Here is a 22,196-nt window from a genome sequence, read left to right on the forward strand (position 1 = left end):
AAGAGTTACACATGGTTTTCCATTAAAGACCACTAGATTGGCCATACACTCAATACTTGTATTAGACTCTTTTGGATCTTTGACTTGTCATTAAGAATCCTATACTTGCCTTTTTGTATTTTGCCTCGGGAAGCCTTCACTTTACATGATTATTAATATAATTTCCTCTTTTAGTAGACTAAACTCTAATGAATATCTTTCCTTTTAGAGAAACAAGACAATGTACTCGAGATGTATATTTGGTACCTCCTCTAGTCAACCTCATTCAATATTTATTGAGCTCATTCTAATGGGCCATCGTTTTGCCCATATTATTACTATTAACTCTCTTCATTATACTAAGCTCACCCAATTTTATAAAGAAAACACAAACCAAGTCCTAATAAGGACATTTCTCCAAATATAAAGAGATAATTGTACCTATGAAAAGCATCAAGATTCATCTAGTAGGAAAAAATATCGATTCATGAATTGTTATGTTAATTATAAATGTAGACAAAAGACATAAATCATGTCCTCTTGCAGCTAAGATTCAATTCACGTAAATAAATGTTTTGCCTTAGTGTCTCGATTTGCTTATCTTCACTACTCATGTTACTCAACTGCCATGAATTCACTCCTTGATATCTATGCTTCTTTGGTAGGCTTTGGCTAGATTCAAGGCCTTCATACCTATTAGAACAACGTCAACCACAAATTATTCATCATTTTCTCCTTCAAGAGGTACATCATAAATGCCAAATTAAGATCAATAGAGGGCGACTATTCCAGTGGTATAAAAGTGTACATTGATGAGAGATTTTATCTCAAACCTAGGACAATGCTTACAATAAGGAAAGATGTTTTGAAGCCACTATAATTGATTACACATCATGCATCATGTGGCTGTACAGTAGAAACACAGATTCATCCATAACAAAAATGACAGCACACAACTGTAGTCAGCCAGTACATGTATCTCCGTTTAAGATAGAGATGCCAAAAACCATAAAAAATGCCAGTACCAACCCCAGAAATTTGGGTAGGTATCATCGCTCCTCTGCTGAAAGTGTGTAACATACAGGTTTATAATAATTATTGAGGTTATTTTCTGTAGAATGGAATGATATAACAAAAGGCTTTCATTGGAGCACATATGCAAAATCACACACCCACCCACCCCCAAACTTCCCCTTCCCCGAAATTTAGAATAGGTGTCACAGGACTGCCCTTCTACCCTACTACAGAAGAAAAGCCTTTGAAAAGGATCTTTAAACATAGAGGCTTACATGCTTTAACTAGAGACTTGTTGCCACACTCACATGTGCCTTTGTTGCTCCTCCATGCAATACATAGATTTGAAGGGCTGATCAGAACAACTTGCATAAATGAGGTCTGCTAGTAAAGTGCCGCCCGTTGCTTCGCACCAGTCTCATGATGATGACTGTCACGCTAGCCCAGACTAATGAGAACAGCAAGTGGTATGTGTTTTGCCTTGCTGCACACAAATCTCATGCCAAAATTTGATTTGAGTATGAGCATACTTACACGAATTTAAACTGTTAACAAATGAGCAAGAAGACTAAGTGAAAAAGTATCTGGCTACAAGAACAGCAAATTCAATGATCAGCTTACCTTGCCTCATCGACATTGCAGACAAAGTCATTCCAGTCAATATTACCCCCGAAACAAGTGGAAGATGCTGCATAATATTTCAATTCCAAAAGTAGTCTTAGATGAGGCATAACCCATTGAGGGGTTAACAAAGTCGCTTTTCTTTTATAATAAAAGCCCTCTTTTAAGACCACTCATTAAAGACCCACAACAAAAGCTCCTCTGCTTAGCATTGAATAAGCGGAAATTCAAATTTCGATTAACCAAAAGCAGTACTGGAAGTTGCAAAATCCAAGAACAACGAGATTTGTAAGCAGTTATAATCTACATTTAGCAGCACCAGTTATCATAAAGATCAGCATTAATACACAATGTCGTAACAATGAAATAGATGACTTTCAGACTAATAAACTTGATGCATGCCTTCAGTTCACGTCAGCCAAGCAGACTGGTTCATCAGGATCTTTTTTTTTTCAGAGGAGAAAAAATTCTATTAATAAGACTACTTGGAACAAAATATCCCAAGGCAAAATTCAAGATAGAAGGCAGCCATGTAAGAGACTTCCATATTTTAAAAAAGTATCAAAGGGAGTCTACTACAAAACTTGCATGAATATAAAATCATGAGGTCTATAATACCAGACCATGTAGGTCTGGAAAAGGAAGAAAGTGCTGGAATAATGTGTCCTGTGAAAAGCATCTCTCCTCCTCATAAGTCTCTGAATGCCCTGTATTCTCTCCAATCTCCCACAGAGTATGCACAATCTCTATCCAGATCCAAGAGAGAGTCTCTGCAATAAATATGTCCCAATTTTTAGTCTGGTTCCATTTAGCTGTCCAATCTTCTCTAGAAGTCTGCAAGGAAAGGCTGTGATATACATAGGGCAGTCCAATGCTATGCTGCAGCTGGCACCACTCTGATCCTGCTCATTTGGATCATCCTCCCCAGTTTCGTGGTATACCCAAAGACCCAGAACTCTAATCCTCTGTTGAGAGCATCCTCTGAACTTCGACCAATCCAGATCCTCTCCCCTAAGTTTGCCATCCATCTCTAATGGGAAAGGAAACACTCTCCACTGGTGGCCACTGCAAGAAGCCACCTTGCTCCAAGACAGGAGGGTCTCTCCAACAGTGTGGCCTCTCTCTGTCTTGAGTAGCTGATTGAAGAGAAGTGGCTGCCTCAACTTGTCTTTGACAGTGGCTGGATAAACCTGGTGAACTCCTGCAGATATTAATCTCCATGCCCACATCTGACCTCAAAGCTGTTCCCAAGCCCTGTAGCTCGGATGTGCTGAAATATCCAATGTGTGCTAGGCTGCCATGGTCCTCCATGAACATAGGCAATGCTCTCTAATCTCCATAGTCGTAGCTTCTTCCACCAGTCCTCCCCCAAAAGAAGGCCCTGACAATAAGCTTCACAATCAACGCCCTGCTCTAACTGTCTGGGTCAATAATCCCCAAACTCCCCCTATATCTAGGCTGAATGATAACATCCCAAGCTACCTTAGCCCTCATGGGGCTACCATCTCTGCCCGACAAATGAAATTCTTGATGAGTCGCTTCAGTTAGCCGATGCATGACCTACAGAAGGCCTAGCACGAAGTAATACACCACATGGTAGCTAACAACTCTGGTTTGCCACTACCCCCTTCCCTACTAGTGATAGTCTCACTGTGCTCGAATATAATGGCTTCAGCCTTATGCTAAGTAATAGGGGTGCCAACTGCTGCTCTGAAGAAATATCAAGGCCTACATGGCAGCCTAAGTATCTCAATGAAATGCCATGGGGGACCCAAGTGAAATTCTCATGTGGCTTCCAATCTAGCTACTGAGTGTGTCACGAACCCAAAATCTATAGGATTTGTGCCGATTATAAGAGCTCCTGACGGCTACAAAAGACCTCCATAGGATTTGTGCCAATTATAAGAGCTCCTGAAGGCTACAAAAGACCTCCATTGCAGCTACAAAGGCCCTAAAATTCTCCTCACCCCCCATCCAGGTAAGTAATCATATCACCTGCAAAATCTACAACAATTACTCAAACTCTAGGATGGGCAGTCTGATGAATTCAATTGTGAATTCAATTTTATTCTAAATATGGGCAGTCTGATGCCTTGAATGCCTATAGCTCTATTCCTCAACGAGTTCATGGCCTCTGCAACAAATAAGAAAAGACAAGGTGCAAGGGGGCATCCCTATCTCACTGATCTCTAAACGCTAAATCTGTCACCTCTAGCCCCACCAAAAAGGGCTTGGCCTTGTTGTGAGCTAATTATAGAGAGCCAATACACTTTTGATCCACAAATATCGGACTATTTAAAACCCATCCTCAACAAGGTACCCTCTCTCCCAATCAACTCTATGGTCGGTCTTCTCAAAATTGAGAAGCAGAAGAAGGTCGTGTCCCCTGGATCAGACAAGAGTTGTGGACACCCAAAAGGCGAAAATATTGTCCAAGATGCCGTGCTCCCAAACAAACCCAATTTGGGTAGGGTGAATGAGGTTTGGCATCAAGACACAAGATAGATGGTCTAAGACTAATCACTTTTGCTAGAATTTTACACATTGTTCCAAGCAAAGTAATCGGTCTCCACTAGGTGATCTCTAGCCTGTCTCCATTGCCTTTTGGGGTGAGGTAAATCAATCCCTCGAATAGCCTCTCCAACATATCTCCAAATGCCATAATCTCTTGAAATGCTCCTAAAAGTCCTATTTGCTAATCCATTATCCCTCGAGGACTTCCCTAATGGTAGTACCAATGAGGCCTCTGCAATCTCCTTTGAGAATAAGGCCATCAAATATCTCCTCATGCTCTCTCTAACCACTTTCATGGTACTCTGCCACAATCTCTACATCCCTCTAGGCTCTCAAAGCTTGGAGGCCTAGTCATCAAACACAACAAGGTAGTATAATAATCCATGGCTGCCTAGTCAATCTCCTATGGCCCTTGGGCAAGGGATCCATCTACTCTCCTCAATCTCCTAACATCTTGTCTAGAGTGTCTAGAACTTATAGTGCAAAAGAATTCTCCATTCACCCAATCCCCTATCCATGTCTAGAAAGAAGCCCTCGTGTCCCTGTCTCTCTCCCTATTTGTCTTTGTCTCCTCTGTCTAGCAACTCATCTCCTCTATCACTCCCTCTCACTCCTACAAGGCATGGCCCTCTCCACTCATCCTAAAAGGAGTCCAAGCAAGGCCTAGTAGTATGTCTCCTTTGCTACATCCTAGGTCAATTTGCTACAAAGTGGCCTACCATCCTAAAAGCAAAGCACCAAAAGGCCTTTGTAATAAACTATATGAAGCATGAGCCATCCGTGCATAGATGGAATCCTAACGGCTCAAGGAAGAGAGCCCGATGTAGAAGTAGGGATCATAACCCTAACTAATGAGTGCGAAGGGGGCACCTCTGCCACACTACATCTGTGAAAGTCCGTTTCCTATTGAATCACACACACAAAAGTTCTACCAATCGCCGCTATATGAGGCGAGTATTTGTCAAGGCTAGGAAAATAGATTGTGATAGTTGTATCATCTCCGAGCATGGAATAATCCTTACCCTCAATCCATCTATCAAAGAAGGCAACTGCACTCCAAACATCTAATGGGCTAGTAGCAAGCGCCACTACAAATTGCTCTGGAGTGCTAAAGAAAACCCTGAAGCAACCTTTTCCCAACGCGGTTACTTCCGTAACTCTCATAGGTGTATCTATAAGAGCTGCATGTACCATGTATTTTAGTGCATGTATCGGTGGTCTATCACCTTTAGCATTGGTCAACATCGTCAAGTCAACAATTGTTGAAATGCATGGATCTAGAGCATGGCTATGGTGGATGAAACACAAAGACAATGTTCATGATGACATAAATTAGAAAAACCAACTATTACTCAAGTGAATTAGGTTCCAAGATGGAAGCTTGGACTTATAAACACAATCTTGAGTATGATAGTGACTATGACTGAAAGGACAAAGTACAATAGTATTCCATCATTGAATGATAAGAAGATACATCACTTTATAGGCTCATGATGGTTCCCTTTTTCTCCACTGTGCTTATGGGATTTCACATGGGTGTGATTGCATAACTCTCAACACCCCTCCTCAATCACAACCGTAAAGAAAGCAATGAGCTTTGGTGCTTGTGGCTATGGCTGCCATAGTAGGGTTTCCTGGAAGCAATTGTTTTTTCGCTTCCAACAAATCAAGGCGTGCATCATTCAGCTGGACATTTGATGGGACGATAGCCTAGACCAAGGGCTTTAAATGCCCTATACATGTAGGAAGAATTGTAGCGAGTAGAGACAACGCGGGTTGTATGATCAAAGACAGGTGCATTTCAGGCAGCAATGGCGAGTTTCTGCAATGCTGGGCTTGAAAGGCACCAATGTCAGGATTTTATGTAGCATAGAGAAGCGCCTTGAGCAGAGGGAGATATCTCTAGAAGGAATCACTGGAAGATATGGCCTGTAGAGAGAGATCTAGAAGCTTTAACTGAGGTATGTCCTACTGACTATGGCTACCATGGAAGGCCAAGTGGAAATAGAGGTGGAAACTGAGCTCATGAGCTAACACTGAGCTGACCAAAAGTGAAGAGAAGCTAAGAGAGTAGAGAAGGAAGCTGAGCCATGCTCACCATGGCTCTGATACCATTTAGGACCACTTTTGTATTATATGAGTTCTTGGTCTTGCCATTTGGACTCACAAATGCACCTGCGATGTTTAATCGCATGATGGATTGAATTTTTCGACTCTACAGGTCTATCATTGGCACATTCTTTGATGACATCATAGTCTTTTCAAAGAATGAGATGGAGTATCGGATGCATTTGACTACTTTGTTTAAGTAACTTAGAAAACACAAGCTAGTTATCAATGCAAAAAAGAGTGAATTTTTCATGTTAGAGATTCACTTCTTAGGGCATAATATCTCAAAGGATGGTGTTAGAATGGATCCTACAAAAGTGGAAGCAATACGCAACTGGCCTCATTTGAGAACCTTGCATGATGTATGCAGCTATTTCGGGCTTTGTTCTTACTATAGAAGGTTCATACACCACTTTGCTGAAATTGCTTTACCCTTCATGCATTGCAGAAGAAGGGAGTTAAATTTACATAGGCTGATAAGGAAAGTGCAGCATTCAATAAGCTGAAAGAAAAGCATGCTTCGGATCCAGCGTTGATCTCACCAAATCTCCGAAAAGCTTTCATTGTTCAATGTGATGCATGTGGGAACAACAGTGGTGCAGCTCTAATACAAGAAGGCCATGTTGTGGCATATGAGAGTAGAATTTTATAGAGTGCTAAGAAAAATTTGCAGCTTTATGAGAAAGAGTTGCTTGCTATAATTCACTCTCTTTCCACTTGGAAAAACTATTTGCTAGGGGCTGATTTTGTTGTACAAACAGATCATCAAACTTTGCGATATTTTCTCACTTAGACTAAGCTATTTGAGAAGCATATACGATGGATCAACTTTTTATGCATATTTCACTTTCAGATAGTGCACATGGAGAGTAAAAAGAATGTTGTGGCTGATGCATTGTCTAGGAAACCACAGGTTTCTGCAGTATCTATAGCATATCATCATGAGTTAGATGAGATGAAGACACAATATCCAGAGGATGAGGACTTTGCTAGAGTCTATGATCTGTTATCAGATGGTCAGCACCATGAGCACTATACTCTTAGAGAGGGCTTTCTTATGATGCATGGTCAATTATGTGTTACAAAGCAGTTAAGGGCCAAGGTCGTGGTTGAAAGTCATGCACCTCCGTCTACAGGGCATCATAGCATTGATACTACAATTAAAGCAGTTGGGACTTTCTTTTATTGGCCAGCCTTGAGATGTGATGTAGATCACTTTGTGCGCACATGCATTGTATATCAAAAGGTCAAGTTTGATCGATAGAAGGCATCGGATTTGTTGCAGCCCTTGCCAATTCTTGATAGACCATGGGAAAACATTGCCATGGATTTTATCTTTGATCTTCCTAAGACACCTACAAGGAATGATGCAATATGGACCATTATTTGCAAATTTAGCAAACAGGCTCATTTCATTCTGATGAGGAAAAAAATAGCTGTGAATCATATGGAGAGATTGTTCATGTTGAACATCTCTAAATATCACGGCATACCATGGTCTATTGTGAGTGACAAGGATTCTCACATGACAAGTCTCTTTTAAAGAGAAATTTTTGAGAATATGGGTGCTACCCTAAAGTTCTCATCTTCTTTTCATCCACAGACAGATGGGCAATTTGAAGAAGCAAATGCTATTGTTTTAGATCTTTTGAAATGCTGTGTCTAAGCATAAAATGAAATGGGAACAATTTTTGCCTCTTGTGGAATATGCTAATAAAAACACAATGCACAATTCCATTGGGAAGACACCACTTGAGATTGTGGAAGGGGAAAGAAACTCCGACCCATTTTGCATACAAAAGATAAGATCTTTGAGATCGACAAGTATGTCGAGAGTTTGGATGAAGCTTATGCTAAAGTAAAAATAGCTCTCAAAAAGACTCAAGCAAAACAAAAGAAAGCAGTTGATCATCACCACAAAGCTTTGGCATTTGCAGAGGGTGATTGGGTCTTGTTACGCTTTGAAAAGACCAGGTTAAAGAAAATGAAGGGTATAGAGTGTCTTTTTCCTGAACTCAACACGAGGTACTATGGCCCTTTCCAACTGTTGCAAAGGATCGATAAGGTGGTTTATAGGTTGAAGCTACCTAATCATTGGAAGATTCACATGCTTTTCATGTGAGTCTTCTTAGGCCTTTCCATGGTGATGTGCCTGACGATATAATGATGAGATGCAGCCAAAGATTGAGGAACTTCATGAAATTTTGGTTCCTAAATAGATATTGGCACATGACAAAAGGAAGGTCAAGGGTAGAGTCTCCTGTCGCTATTTGGTGAAGTTTGAGAACTATGCATCTCTTAATGCAAAATGGATGGAGGAGGAGGATTTCATAGAATCACCTCATTTGTTACAACTTTACCTTGATGCTTTTCAATTGGAGTTGACTTTCATCCGAGCTCAATCAAGCTCAATAGAGCGTAGATCTAGAGCATTGTATGATGCTCAATAGGGGGGTGATGCCTCTTCTTCCTTAGTATAGATATGCTCACGCATTTAGATGTTGTTTGGAGATCTTTCAGATTCCATACACGTACTTCTATGATCAGCCTACTAGACATGTGTTTCTACAGTTATGTTTGGTTATTTGCAATGAGTACTATCTTCATGGTTATGGATTTGTGCGGTTCCAATTGGTTGTTACTAGTGTAGTATACAACCAATTAGATTCCATACACGTACTTCTATGATCAGCCTACTAGACACTTGTGTTCCTACAATTATGTTTGGTTATTTACTAGTATAATAACTACCATCCTTTTAAAAAAATATACATTGCCAGAACATGGTGTAATAGTAGAGTGCTTGGTTACATTGAAACATATATGGAAAATTGTACATTGGCAGTACATGGAGTAACAACAACGTGCTTGGTTGAGGAGTGACACTCATAGGATGGCCTGCACCACTCTCGAAGAAACCAAGCACACTCCACCAAGCTTGTTCATATTGAGTGTCTCATGCCATTCATGATAGGGAGCCCACCTCCTTGAAGGAGGTGTTTTAGTCACAACATTGGAAGAAGGCTATGGAGCAAGAGTTGGATACAGTTGAGCGGAATAGCATTTGGGATTGGCCCGCTCATAGAAATATGATTGGAGTCACATGGGTCTTTAAGACCAAGTACCGTAGTGATGGCACTCTAGATAAGCACAAGACACAGCTCGTTGTTTGCAAAGGGCTTTATGCAACGGCTAGGTGTGGATTCCATGACACCTTTGCATATACAACTTGTATGGCTATCATTAGGATTGTTCTTACCTTAGCCAGCAATAGGAGATGAATGGTTTATTAGCTTGACGGCATGCTTCCCAAGGCTGCTACTAAACCCTCATTTCTACTACAAATTAGGGTTTACAGCTGAGAAATCCGAAATTTCTCAGCCTCTGGTGATCTCAATGCTGCAATCTTTGGAGCAATGTTGTATAAAGGATAGGAGATGAGAGAGAATGCTGAGGTGAGAGAAAATTCAGACTTTCTTCGAAAAGAACTAAAAAAATACGTCATTTACTGCTGCTGCCCTATCTCAACAACTTAAAGATGCAAAGAATTGAAGAAAATCAGTCATTTACTACTGCTGCCCTCTCTCAACAGTATGTAGATGTTGTCACCTACTATTGATTGATCTTCTCCCACCTTTGGCTGCCTCAGAAGGTCCTCCAATGGCTGCAAATCAGACCAACGGCATCTTCTTTCTCTCTCTTGCAAGTTAAATACACTAAAAATACCTCTCTCCAACCTCTAAAGAAGTTTTTCAATCTTACATGGGCATTTTTGATAAGTGACAGCCTTCCCAAATGGTATTTAAATATTAATTTTTAGTCTTTAAATATCAAAAATTAATCTAATAATTATTTCAATGCCCTGAAAAATAATCTAACTAGCCAATAATAAAAATAGCTGCGCAACTTTCATTCCCAAGTGTCTTTGTGCCAGCTTTGACCATCAGATTGGTATTAGGCACCATTAAACGCCACTTCTCTAGTGTCACCAACTGACACTTATGGCCAAATGAATGACCTAGGTCAACAACTGGCACCAGATACAACCAAGTACCTGTGTGGCATAACTTATAGCAACTTTTGCCTTTGACATCCCATGATTTCCTTGAGTCTCGAGCTCGTAAATTTACTCTAACCCTAGTTACACCTCACATGTGCAACATTTACTTAACCATGTGATTAAAAATTAATCCACGTGTTAAGTGAGGTTTGAAAAATACATGTTCTCATGATAGCCCTCCCCCTTAAAATCCTTGCAATCGTCCAGTGCAATGCAATCGTCCACGATTGCACTGCCAAATATATCAAAAGCAAAATAGTGGATTCGAGTTTCCACAAGGCATCATAGTTAATACAACATTGTGCAATGTTGCTCAACCATTCCATATGTCCAACACATGCTAAAAATTACCAGCCAATTATAACATATCATAAGACTCACAAAGAATCTTATAAAAAAACATTGTTAGATTATCATGTGACATGCCTATTTCTCATGAGCTCAACTTATTTGGCAAAACCAAACCATAATATAGCATAACCAAGCATAAACCATGGCTAAAACATCAATGGCATCATAACATATGTTGTTGTCCATGGAACCAGATGTAAACCATTGAAAACTGAGTATAATTTGATAATAAATTGATCAGTTGTTGATCTGAGAACTGATCACAAACTACTACAAATGTGACTCCAAATTGATCACAAACTCATTGCAAAAACTGACTAGTAATCAATGCAAAAACTGATCCAAAAAGTGACCATAAATAGTTCTCAAGATATTCAAAAACTGAGCTGAAACTAATCAAAATTTTTGTCTCAAAATTAAGACAAAATTCATGACAAATTGATCATAAGCTAATGCAAAGTATAGTTCTAGTGCCCGGGTGAAGCTCATACTCATCTGCATATATCTCACAGTGACTAGTACACTAAGTAGTGACCTCATGGCAAGCATACTGTCAGCGCAGTATCTTGGATGCATGCTGAATACATCCGAGATATACTACATACAAGGGTTGTCCATAACTAGAGGAGTGGAAGTGCTACCTCCCCCTTGAGCATCATGCAATACTCCACACTCTTGCTCTGCTAAACTTGAAGGAGCCTGAACTAAATTCCACTCTGATTGAAAGGCATCTAGGTAAAGCTGCAACAATTGAGGATGGTCTATCAAGTCATCCTCTTCCATCCATTCGTGAATAATTCTGAAATTTCACAAAGTATCTCCTGGAAACTTTACCTTTGACCTTTCTTTCCATATGTGCCAAAATCTGCTCAAGTACCAAAATCTCATCTAGCTCCTCAACCTCAAGCTGAATTTCAACAAACATATCCTCTAGCACATCACCATGAAAAGGCCTCAACAAACTGACATGAAAGGCATTGTGTATCCGCCAATGTGGAAGTAATTTCAGCTATATGCCACATCACTAATCTTCTCCAACACCTGAAAGGGCCCATAGTATCTCATACTTAAACTTTGGATACAATCTTTCTCTTCCTTTCATCTTTTTCAACCTTACCTTTTCAAAACGCAGCAATACATAATCACCCTCTACAAATTGCAAAGCATGTCTGTGGCAATCAGCTGCCCTCTTTTGCTTTTCTTGCAATCTTTGAAGTGCATATTTTATCTTTGCATAGGCTACATCCAAGTTTTCCACATAACGATCAACCTCAAAGATCTTATCCTTAGTTTGCAGAATAGGTGGTACCTTCTTGCCACCCTCAACCACCTCAAATGGAGCTTTGCTTGTAGAACTATGCACTGTGTTGTTGTAAGTAAACTCAACCAAGGACAAATACCGCTCTCACTATGTCTTCTGGTCTGAAACATAGCACCTCAAAAGATCTAACACTGTGAAATTTGCTTCCTCAAACAGACCATCTGTCTGTGGATGAAAGGATGATGAGAATTTCAGTATGGTATTCATATTCTCAAACAACCCCTTCCAAAATAAACTGGTTATCCGGGGGTCTCGATCGCTAATGATCGACTCTGGCATACCATGATACTTAAAGATGTGCTGCAAAAACAATCATGCCATATAATCAACCTTTATTTTCTTCCTCACCGGAATAAAAAAGGCTTGTTTGCTAAATCTGCAAATAATAGTCCATATCCCATTATTCCTTGTAGATGTCTTAGGAAGCTCAAAAAATAAAGTCCATTGCAATGCTCTGCCAAGGCCTATCTTGAATAGGCAAGGGTTGCAACAAACCCAGCATCTTTTGCCTATCATGCTTTACCTTCTGGCATGCGATGCATATTGCTCTTTCATGGCATCCAACTCATTCCAAGCTATCATGATGTCCATCTCAAAGGTACTTGTCAACAAATTCGATACAAACATTTACTTGAATTGTACCCACGTTGACAGTGATCTACCTTGCATCAAAAGAGTGGACCACCACTATAATGCATTCCCTTTCAAGAAAGTGGCTGCCTTTCGCATCTTCGAGGACTCCATGAAGTTTCCCCTTGAATAGACTGCATCAAACTTCTAAATGAAAATCAAATCTTTCAACCTATCTTGTACACCGCTGAAGAACTAAAACTTCACTGCTTTTCCACCCTCATCATAGTCTTTTGCTGCCCCTTTGGGTATCAAGTTGTCATACACTGGCTGCTACAAAAAGGGTGCATTTGCTGAATTTACATCAAAACCAACGCCAACCGGACCATTTGTACGACCAACATTCATTCCTTGAGCCCATTTAGCCTTTACTGACAGCATGGTATGTCAAGGAATAATGATCAAAGCAACATCCTTGGTGCCCTCACTTAGGAGAAAAATTTGATGGCACAAACTATCCGTTGTGGAGTTTGATCGTCTGTAACCTTCTTGCGGCAAAAGACTTGTGGGACTATATTACAAGTGATTTGTAGCGAGCAAGTGTTACACGTGATTTGCAGCAAGTAGGAGGTATTGCATCTCAAACACCTCAACGTAGCACTCGAGGACAAGTTGTTGATGTTATTGTTGCTACTGCTGCTACCCCTCTTACGGAGGATCAAAGGAAATGGGACTCCAAGGATGCACGTGCACTTTCTTTGATTGCCTTGTCAGTAAAAGAAAGGCAATTATTCTGCACATTCGGTCTTGTAAGATCTCAAAATCAGCATGGAATATACCTGAGCATATGTTTGCAGTATGCAATGAGGCCAAGATATTCTCTCCACAGAGAGTTGGCCAATGTGAACATGGATGAGGGTGATCACCTTACTCACATACACAATTTCTGTGAGCATCTGCCAATGTTGATGAGGTAATTCAGGATGCTGAATTGTTGAACATCACATTGAACTCTCTTCCAAAGTCATATCTTGGTTTCCACACCTCTTTGATGTTGTCATTGGTTTGGGGGTGGGGGACGCGGGGGGGGGGGGGGGGGGGGGGGGGGGTGTGATGGGGGGTTTGGTAGCCCCTTACATTGGTGGAGTTAGAAGGCCTCTTGTTGCAAGAGGAACAGACTCGGAAGAATGTTGCATTGAGTTCAAGTGATGTGGCTATGCTTTCCAAGTTCAAAGGTAAAGAAAAAGTCAAGCAAAATGCAAAAAATCAACAAAAGGGCGATGATGGACAGCCATCAAGTGACCAAAGAAAATGACTTCTTCAATTTGGTTGTCCACGAGACATCAGCCAACAAATCTACTGATAGTGATGCTTCATCCAACTTTGTGAGGACCCTTCAGAGGTGTCATATGGTAGACACATTGCCTCCAATGGAGACTCCACCTCGTCATGCATGCAAGGGATGTATTTTGGGCAAGATGCATAGGTTTGCCTTCAAAAAGAATGGTACAGTGTATGCTATCCAAAAAATGCAACTTATTCACTCTAATGTTTGTGGTCCCATGAGCACACGTGCACTTGGGGTTTATCTTGACTTTGTTACATTTATTGATGACTACTCTCGGTATACATGGGTGTATGGACTGAAGGCAAAATCTGATGTACTCATGCATTTTAAACATCTTGTTGCAAAGCTGAAGGCTGAAACTAGCTTAAAAGTACAAATACTTTGCACAAATAGAGAGGGGGAGTACGTGTCTCATGCTTTTGAGACACATTTGCTTAATCATGGCATTACACATCAAGCCATTGTTAGGATGACCCCTCGGCAATTTGGTATTGCTGAAAGGAAGATTTGCACTCTTATGCAAATAAGTTGTTGTATATTAAAAAGCAAGGGACTGCCCGATAATTTTTGTTGGGTTTGACTCATGTCTACACTCACAGAGGAGTGTCGATGATCTGCAGTAGAACACTGGGGCACTTTTTACTCTCCATAAGAGAGTAAAAAGTGTCAAAGGAATGGCTTCGAACCCAGTTTCCCCAATCACATTATTCTCTAAGTGTATGTTTATGTTACACAGTTCAGTCACTTATCGCACTTTACACATTTTCAAGTGTGAACGCATCTTAAGGCACTTACACAACCCTAAGGTCTAAGGGTTGTATTTTGTACTTTCACTTACACACTTGGAATTAACGTGTGTCGAGATGTGTCTACACTCTCACTCTCTCTACTGTCTACATTTTGTGTTGAGCTAGTGGTTGCCATCTGCATCTTCAACATTTGGGATCAAAGCTCAAGGTTCATCAGGCCAACTTCCATCAGCTGCAACACTCTTGTGAGCCTCATCAGGCTCGCCCGGTCTAGCTCCTCCCAATCAACCAGCAGGGTCACCACCCTGTTCCTACCCCTGACTAGTTAGCACTACTACATCGCCTGCCCTGTGGCCATCGTCTTGCAATGGCCGTCGCCCAATAACCGCCACCGTCTTCCAGTTGTTGCCCCCTACTCCACTTGAGCTGCCTATAGCACTGCCTGCACCTGCCACACCTGCCTCTCGCCAGGGCAGCCAGCTCCACCTGTGCTCCAGCCAACACCGCCCTGTAGCGCCACCTCTGCTAGTTCCTCCTCCTGTCACTATCAGCTACCGCCAAGACCACCAACTCCGTCACTAGCCTCAGCACCAACTTCTGCTGCTCCTCCAAGTCACCGCCACCAATCTAGGCAGTCTTGGCATCCACCCAGCTCATCTCGAAGGTGACATGTATATTTTATCACTTTATTCAGGAAACCAGAGCTACAGCAAGGGGTTTTTTTTGCAAGAAAGGTGCATTTCTACTTCAGCGAGTGCTTTTGGGCACAAACCACAAAAATTTCTTGAAATTTGGGTCAGAAAATTTGGGGCTTTTGCATGTTTGGCAGACATTGACACATGTACTGAAGATTCAATCTGAAATTGACTGAAATCTTGCAGATTGGCCAACTAAATTTTGGGGCTTTTGCATCTTTCATGCTGCTGAGCATTGTTTGTGTATTGGACAGAGTGCTATCTGCTGAAATCTATGGAAATTTCGGTACATTGGATAGTAGTGATCAAGTGTGACACAATTTTGTTAATTACAGCTTGGTGTTTGATGTAATTTCTGGAAATTTGCAGATTTCCAAGTTAATCCAGCTTTGGTTATTGCTCTTGCGCCTTTTGGAAGAGTGACATTTATCATGGCCAATCAAGGACAAAGTGATGTATTCACTTATATATCTAAAGAGAATAGGTTGGATGGCAATAACTATTCTTTGTGGTCCTTCATGATGAAGAATGTGCTCATTGCTAAAAATCTTTGGGAGTATATTAGTGGTAAAGAAGTCCATCCTGGAGTTGTGGCTCCTGCAACTCCTCCCCGAGGAGGAGATGATCAGAGGCTAGCTCTAGCTCAGTCACTACCCCAAAGTGTAGCTACACACAAGGCTTGGGACACTTGGGATGCCCAAGCATTGTCACTTACTGCATTGGCAGTTCAACAGTCCATAATCCCACATATACAGTATGCTACTTCTTCATGAGTAGCATGGCCTACAATTGAGCAAATGTTTGCTGGAAAAAATGAGACACGCATTTCTTTCTTTAAAAAGGAGCTTGAAAATGTGAAGATGGACAAAGGTGATGCTATGCAAGATCATCTTAACAAAATTCAGGACTTGGGTAAGCAGTTGATGAACGTAGATGAGTATTATTTTGACGCACATATGATCTCTACTACTTTGAATTCTTTGCCACCTTCTTATTTGGCCTTTCAAAAGGCATTGAACCTCACAATGAGAATTTCTCCATGGCCACTTACCTTTCTTTAATTGGTTATTTTGCTACTAGAAGAAGAGCAAACAAGGAAGAACAGGTGGGGTGGATGTTGTAGCCTCAGAACAGGCTTTTATGGCAAGACAGAAGGGCAAGGGCAATTAGTCTAAGAATACTCCGCAGAGTTATGGAAGTTCTGGCACTTCACAGAACAACAAGAAGCAGGGAGCACACAAGCCAAGAAGGGTAAGTGCCATTATTGTAAAAATCCAAGTCACTACATCACAGAATGCAAGAAATGCATTGTCAAGGAGTCTGGGATGTCTATTTCTAATGCACCTTCTACTGCTACTGCTACAGAGTCTGTATCGTTTGTTGTTGACCGTGACTACTGTTTTTAGGCTTGCAGTTATGATTCTTCTTGGGTAGATGGAGCATTCAACTCTACAAAGGATGCTAGCACTTGGTTCTTTGACAATGGTGCTCCCAAGCACATTACATCCCGTAGGGATTTGTTTACCCCTATTGTTGTAGCTTCTATTGGCAAATCTGTGCAATATGCCAACAATGCATCTTATTCTGTTAGAGGTATTGGAGAGATTGTCTTGAAAGCCATTGATGGCTCTACTTTTTTTGAAGCAAAAAGACATTGCACATCACAACAAAATGGGGTTGCAAAAAGGAAGAATGAGTCACTCATGGAGATGGCCAAATGTATGCTAAAAGCTTAAAAATTGCCACATGGTTTTTAGATGGAAGCAATTATGTGTGCTTATCATATTTTGAGTAAGTACCCTATCAAGGCATTGAAAAATGTCACGCCTTTTGAGGCTTGGAACTACCGTAAACCTTCAGTTAGTCACTTCATACTTTTGGGTGTCTTGCATATGCTCATATTCCCAAAGTATTGAGAAAGAAGTTGGACAATAAGGCTGTCAAGTGCATATTTGAGGGGTACAACAAAGAGAGCAAAGGGTACAAATTGTACGATCTTGTTTCCAAGGAAGTTTTTGTTAGTAGGGATGTGATTTTTGATGAAAAATCGGAATTAAAGCTTGCTAGTTTTGACACATGTCAGGCTGCAAATGATGTATTTGAAGGGTTGTTTCCTATTTCTTTTGGTGATACAACTGGAGCTTCATTAAATTAATGAAATGTTCAGCCAGCTGCTCTATTTAACAATGCAGAAATTCAGCCTATGGCTGATCTGAATATTCAGCAAGATGCTAAACTTGAGGTTCATCAAGAGCATGCACATAATCAAGAGGCTAGACAAACGCCTAGATGTTACTTGTAAACTTTAAAAGGCAGTCATTTAGATACTCCTCTTGCTAATCGTATACTAGAAGACAAGCACATCTACATGATGTTACTTGTAAACTTTAAAAGGCAGTCATTTGGATACTCCTCTTGCTGATCGTACTAGAAGACATGCTAACACAATGGAGTTTGTTATGGCAACAAACACACTTGATGATGAGGAGCCTGATTCTTTTGAGGATGCACAATAGAGTGTGCCTTGGATGGCAACAATGCAAGCTAAATTTGATTATATCATGGAGAATCAAACATGGGATTTAGTTACACTGCTTGTTGGAAAGAAAGCTATTCGTACTAAATGGGTCTATAAGCTAAAAAGAAAAGCAAATGGATCCATTGATAAGTACAAAGCCAAGCTTGTGACAAAAGGTTATGCACAAAAGAAAGGCATTGATTATGAGGAGACATTCGCTCCTACATCCCATATGACTACCATTGGGTGTATGGTTGCTTTGGCTGCCCATTATGGTTGGATTGTGCACCAGCTTGACATCAAAACTGCATTTTTACATGGGAACTTCAAGAAGAAGTGCATGTTCAACAACCCATGGGTTTTGTAGTTGAAGGATCCGAGCACTTGGTATGCAAGCTAAAAAAGGCTTTGTATGGTTTGAAGCAAGCTCTACGAGCTTGGTATGCAAAAATTGATGCCTTTTTATTCAGCCAAGGGTTCATTAACAACCCATCAGAGTCTACTCTTTATATATGCAAAGAGGGGGAATCCTTGCTGGTCAATTGTCTTTACGTGGATGATCTTCTACTCACATGGACACATGCTTATCAGATTTCAGCATTCAAAAATTTGCAACAAACTTCTGAAATGTCAGACTTGGGGCCTTTGCATTACTATTTGGGCATTCAATTTATTCATGATGCTAGAGACATTGGATTGTCACAGTCCATATATATTGGTAAACTCCTTGAGAGATTTGACTTGCAAGATTGCAAGCCAATTAGCACACCGATGGAGACTGGACTCAAGTTGTCTTTGCATGATGACACTGATCTATTTGACATTCATACATATGCTCCAACAATTGGATGTCTTGTTTATTTGTGCAACACAAGGCCAGATATTCAATTTGCAATTTCATCCCTAAGCAAATATATGCGCAATCCATACATGTCACATTGGCAAGCTGTGAAGCATGTTTTCCGTTACTTGCAAGGTACTAGGACTCTTGGATTGCTTTATGCCAAGGGGGGACCGCTACAATTACATGCTTACAGTGATTCAGATTGGGCTGGAGATTTCGATTCACATCACTCTACAAGTACAGCGATTCAGATTGAGCTGGTGATTTTGATTCATGTCACTCTATAAGTGGAAACCGTTTCTTTCTTGGCCCATCTTGCATTTCTTGGCTTAGCAAGAAACAATCCATTGTTGCCACATCGTCTCATGAAGCCGAATACAAGGCAGCTTTCACTACTACAATTGAATGTGTATGGTTGAGAGGTTTGATGGTTGATCTCGATGTATCTATCACGGACCCTACTCCTTTATTTATCGATAGTTAAGAGTGCCATTGCAGCGGCACGGAACCCAGTGTTTCATACACACACAAAACACATAGAGATCCACTATCACTTTGTCAGAGAGAGGTTACATGCAAGGGATATCAGCCTTGTTTACTGTCCTACAAACAGTGTGGCAGACATATTCACCAAAGCTCTTCCTCACAACAAATTTAAAGCATTTTGCAATACTTCAAATTTGATCTACTTTGGTGGATGATCCTTGTATGCTGATCGCTTTTCACTCCAAGGGGATTTGTTGGGTTTGACTCACACCTACGCTCACAGAGGAGTATTGGTGATCTGCAATAGGACACTGGGGCACTTTTTACTCTTCATAAGAGAGGTTTTTTCCCCAAGTCACATTATTCTCTATTTATGTGTTTATGTTACACAGTTCGGTCACTTACCGCACTTTACACACTTTCGGGTGTAAACACACCTTAAGGCACTTACACAACCCTAAGGTCTAAGGGTTGTACTTTATACTTTCACTTACACACTTGGAATCTAACGTGTATCAAGCTGTATCTACACTCTCACTCTCTCTACTGTCTACACAGTGTGTTGAGCTTATAGCTACCATCTCCATCTTCAATAATTTTTTGCTAAAAGGCCTTCAGTGTGCAAATCATCTAAAGTTGCAATTTATCGCCAAGTTGTTGGCTATCTTATTTTCTTTGCAACACACGCTCTGACATTCAATATGGAGTATCTCATGTAAGCATGTATATACACAAACCACGGACCGTACATTAACAAGTCATTAAGTGGATCTTTAGATATTTACAGGGTACTCAATCACATGCATTATTGTTTTCCACAGGGGAAACTTGCACTTACAAGCTTACAATGATTCAAATTGGGCTAGTGATGTAGACACTAGGCAATCTACTAGTGGACATTGTTTCTTTCTAGGCCGTTCATGCATTTCATACCTAAGCAAGAAACAACTTACATTGGCTACCTCGTCTTGTGAGGGTGAGTATAGGGCAGCTTTCACAACAATAATGGAATGTGTATGCTTGCGTAGATCGTTGGTTGATCTACATTTACCATTGGAGGGTCCTACACCCATTCTTTCTGATAGTCAAGAGTACTATTGTAGTGGGATAAAACCCTATGTTTCATGCTCGCACGAAACACATTGAGATGCATTACCATTATGTCAAAGAGGGATGCTATGTAGGAGAGATCAACTTGATGTATATACCCACACAAGAAAATGTTACAAACATTTTCACCAAGACACTACCACGCAAGAAGTTTGAGGCTTTTCGAAAGTCCTTAAACTTATCACCCTTTGGTGATTGATCGTCCTTGTACTTCATCACATTGGCACTACATGGGGGTGTTAGGATTTATCAATTCTAGGCAGTGCCCATGTAATTCATGTGGTGTGGACACTTTAGTGTGTGTACCTAGTATCTTCACATTTAAAAGTAGTGTCACTAGGGACTAGAGTGAGTTAGCTTAACTCTAGTCAATCAATGGAGGGCTGGTTAGGTTAACTAACTTAGGTTGTACCTTCACCCTATCTTTTCACTTCAACAAGTACACTCTACTCTCTTGCTCAGCTCAATCACTGTCATTGTGTCATTTCTCTCTCCTCCATAGCTGATTCTAATTTTCTCACAATCGGCTAGAGAAGATACTTTGACAACTTGTTTGTACATCTGTCTTCTTCATTTCAACATTCATTTACTACAAATTTCAATGTTCTACTCTCTCTTTTTTCTCTCCCTCTTCTCTTATAGTCAGCATTCATTTACTACAAATTTCAGTGTTCTACTCTCTCCCTCTTCTCTTATAGTCATTGTCTTTCATTGTTGTCCATACACTTCCGCATTCACTGCACTCTGACAAGTTTCACATTGCATCTTATTTATTTTGCCTTGCCCTCATACTACATAGCATGTACACTTGTCCACTACATGCCTCGTGTCAAATCCTTCACTACCACTATAACGGTCACCATGCCAAGAGCTAGGGATACCAAAATTAAAGTTCATTTAAACTTTAAATCTTGGTAAAGTTTAATTTAATCATTAAATTTATATCTCATTCTGGTGATTTTGTTTTATCCCCTTCCTCTCTCCAAACACCAAAAAACAAGTGTGACTATTCATGTGCAGGTTTGTGTATGTGCATGCATACATCTACACATGATGTCTCTAGTAAGATAACTAGCATCCATAGATGGGGGGTCTTATGAAAGCCTGGATGAACTTCATGCCTCATTATAGTTCTGTCCCAAAATAATCAGTGCACTCTTGCTCCAATTTCTTTAGGTATACATATCTCTTCCATTGTACCAGACATCGAAAGATAACTCGTGCTTGCTTACACATGTGCTCCCAAAGCCACCTCTCTCTAAAGTTTGGCCTAAATCTCATGACACTCATTGTTGCAACAACTATATGGTGAGGCAGTCTCACTCAGTGGTCTACTAGTGACTATAGTGTGCGGAATAGTGGTGGTTGCAGATCTACCTTGGGACGGAGCTAGCTGTATGACAAGGTCCTTCAAGAGGGATAAAATGGTCCAGATCAGAGAGAGTGTTGTAGACCTGGCTGGAATACATGGTAGCTGTCTGTCATGTAAAGGGGCAGAAAGGATGGCTAGTGGCTCTAGTGTGTAGAAGAGCGGTGGTTGCAGATCTACATGGGGATGCAGCTAGCTGTACTATAAGGTCCTTCAAGAGGTATACAAGAGTCCAGATCAGAGAGAGTGTTATAAACCTGGCTGGAATATATGCTAGATGCCTGTCGGGTAAAGTGGCAGCAAGGATGGCTAGTAGCTCTTTCCTTGGGCCTTAGCTGAGCTAGCCTGTGTGCAGAATAGTGGTGTTGTCAACCTGGCTGGAATATATAGTAGGTGTCTGTTGGGTAAGTGGTAACTAGGGTGGAGTATGTATGTGGCAAGAGATGAAGGACATGCATGTGTGGTCTGCTCAGACTCCAGTAGGACACTCCAACATGGCGAAACCATGTATGTCAGCTACCAAGGAGAGGGAGCCCGT

General features: G+C 40.8%; 1 protein-coding gene across 8 annotated transcripts in view; it reads right to left on the minus strand.

The window, feature by feature from the left end:
• Window positions 1-444: 444 nt before the first annotated feature.
• Window positions 445-22,196, minus strand: part of LOC148030047 (phosphoinositide phosphatase SAC6-like) — a 75,838-nt gene continuing 54,086 nt past the window's right edge. For 4 of the 8 annotated variants that reach the window (XM_087686317.1, XM_087686316.1, XM_087686318.1 and 1 more), the window contains 2 exons: window positions 1,615-1,681; window positions 1,143-1,477 (listed from right to left, as the gene is read on the minus strand). In XM_087686317.1, coding sequence (XP_087542443.1) covers window positions 1,350-1,477; window positions 1,615-1,681 — 195 coding nt within the window. In that variant the 3' untranslated portion in view covers window positions 1,143-1,349. Of the gene's footprint in view, window positions 673-892; window positions 1,043-1,142; window positions 1,478-1,614; window positions 1,682-22,196 lie in introns of those variants that run through there. The other 4 variants (XR_015692124.1, XM_087686319.1, XR_015692123.1 and 1 more) reach the window with 4 other exon arrangements.

The sequence above is a fragment of the Lygodium microphyllum genome, chromosome 10, assembly GCF_053477565.2.
Source record: "Lygodium microphyllum isolate KBCC chromosome 10, Lygodium_microphyllum_v1.1.10, whole genome shotgun sequence".
In the NCBI taxonomy this organism is placed as follows: domain Eukaryota; kingdom Viridiplantae; phylum Streptophyta; class Polypodiopsida; order Schizaeales; family Lygodiaceae; genus Lygodium; species Lygodium microphyllum.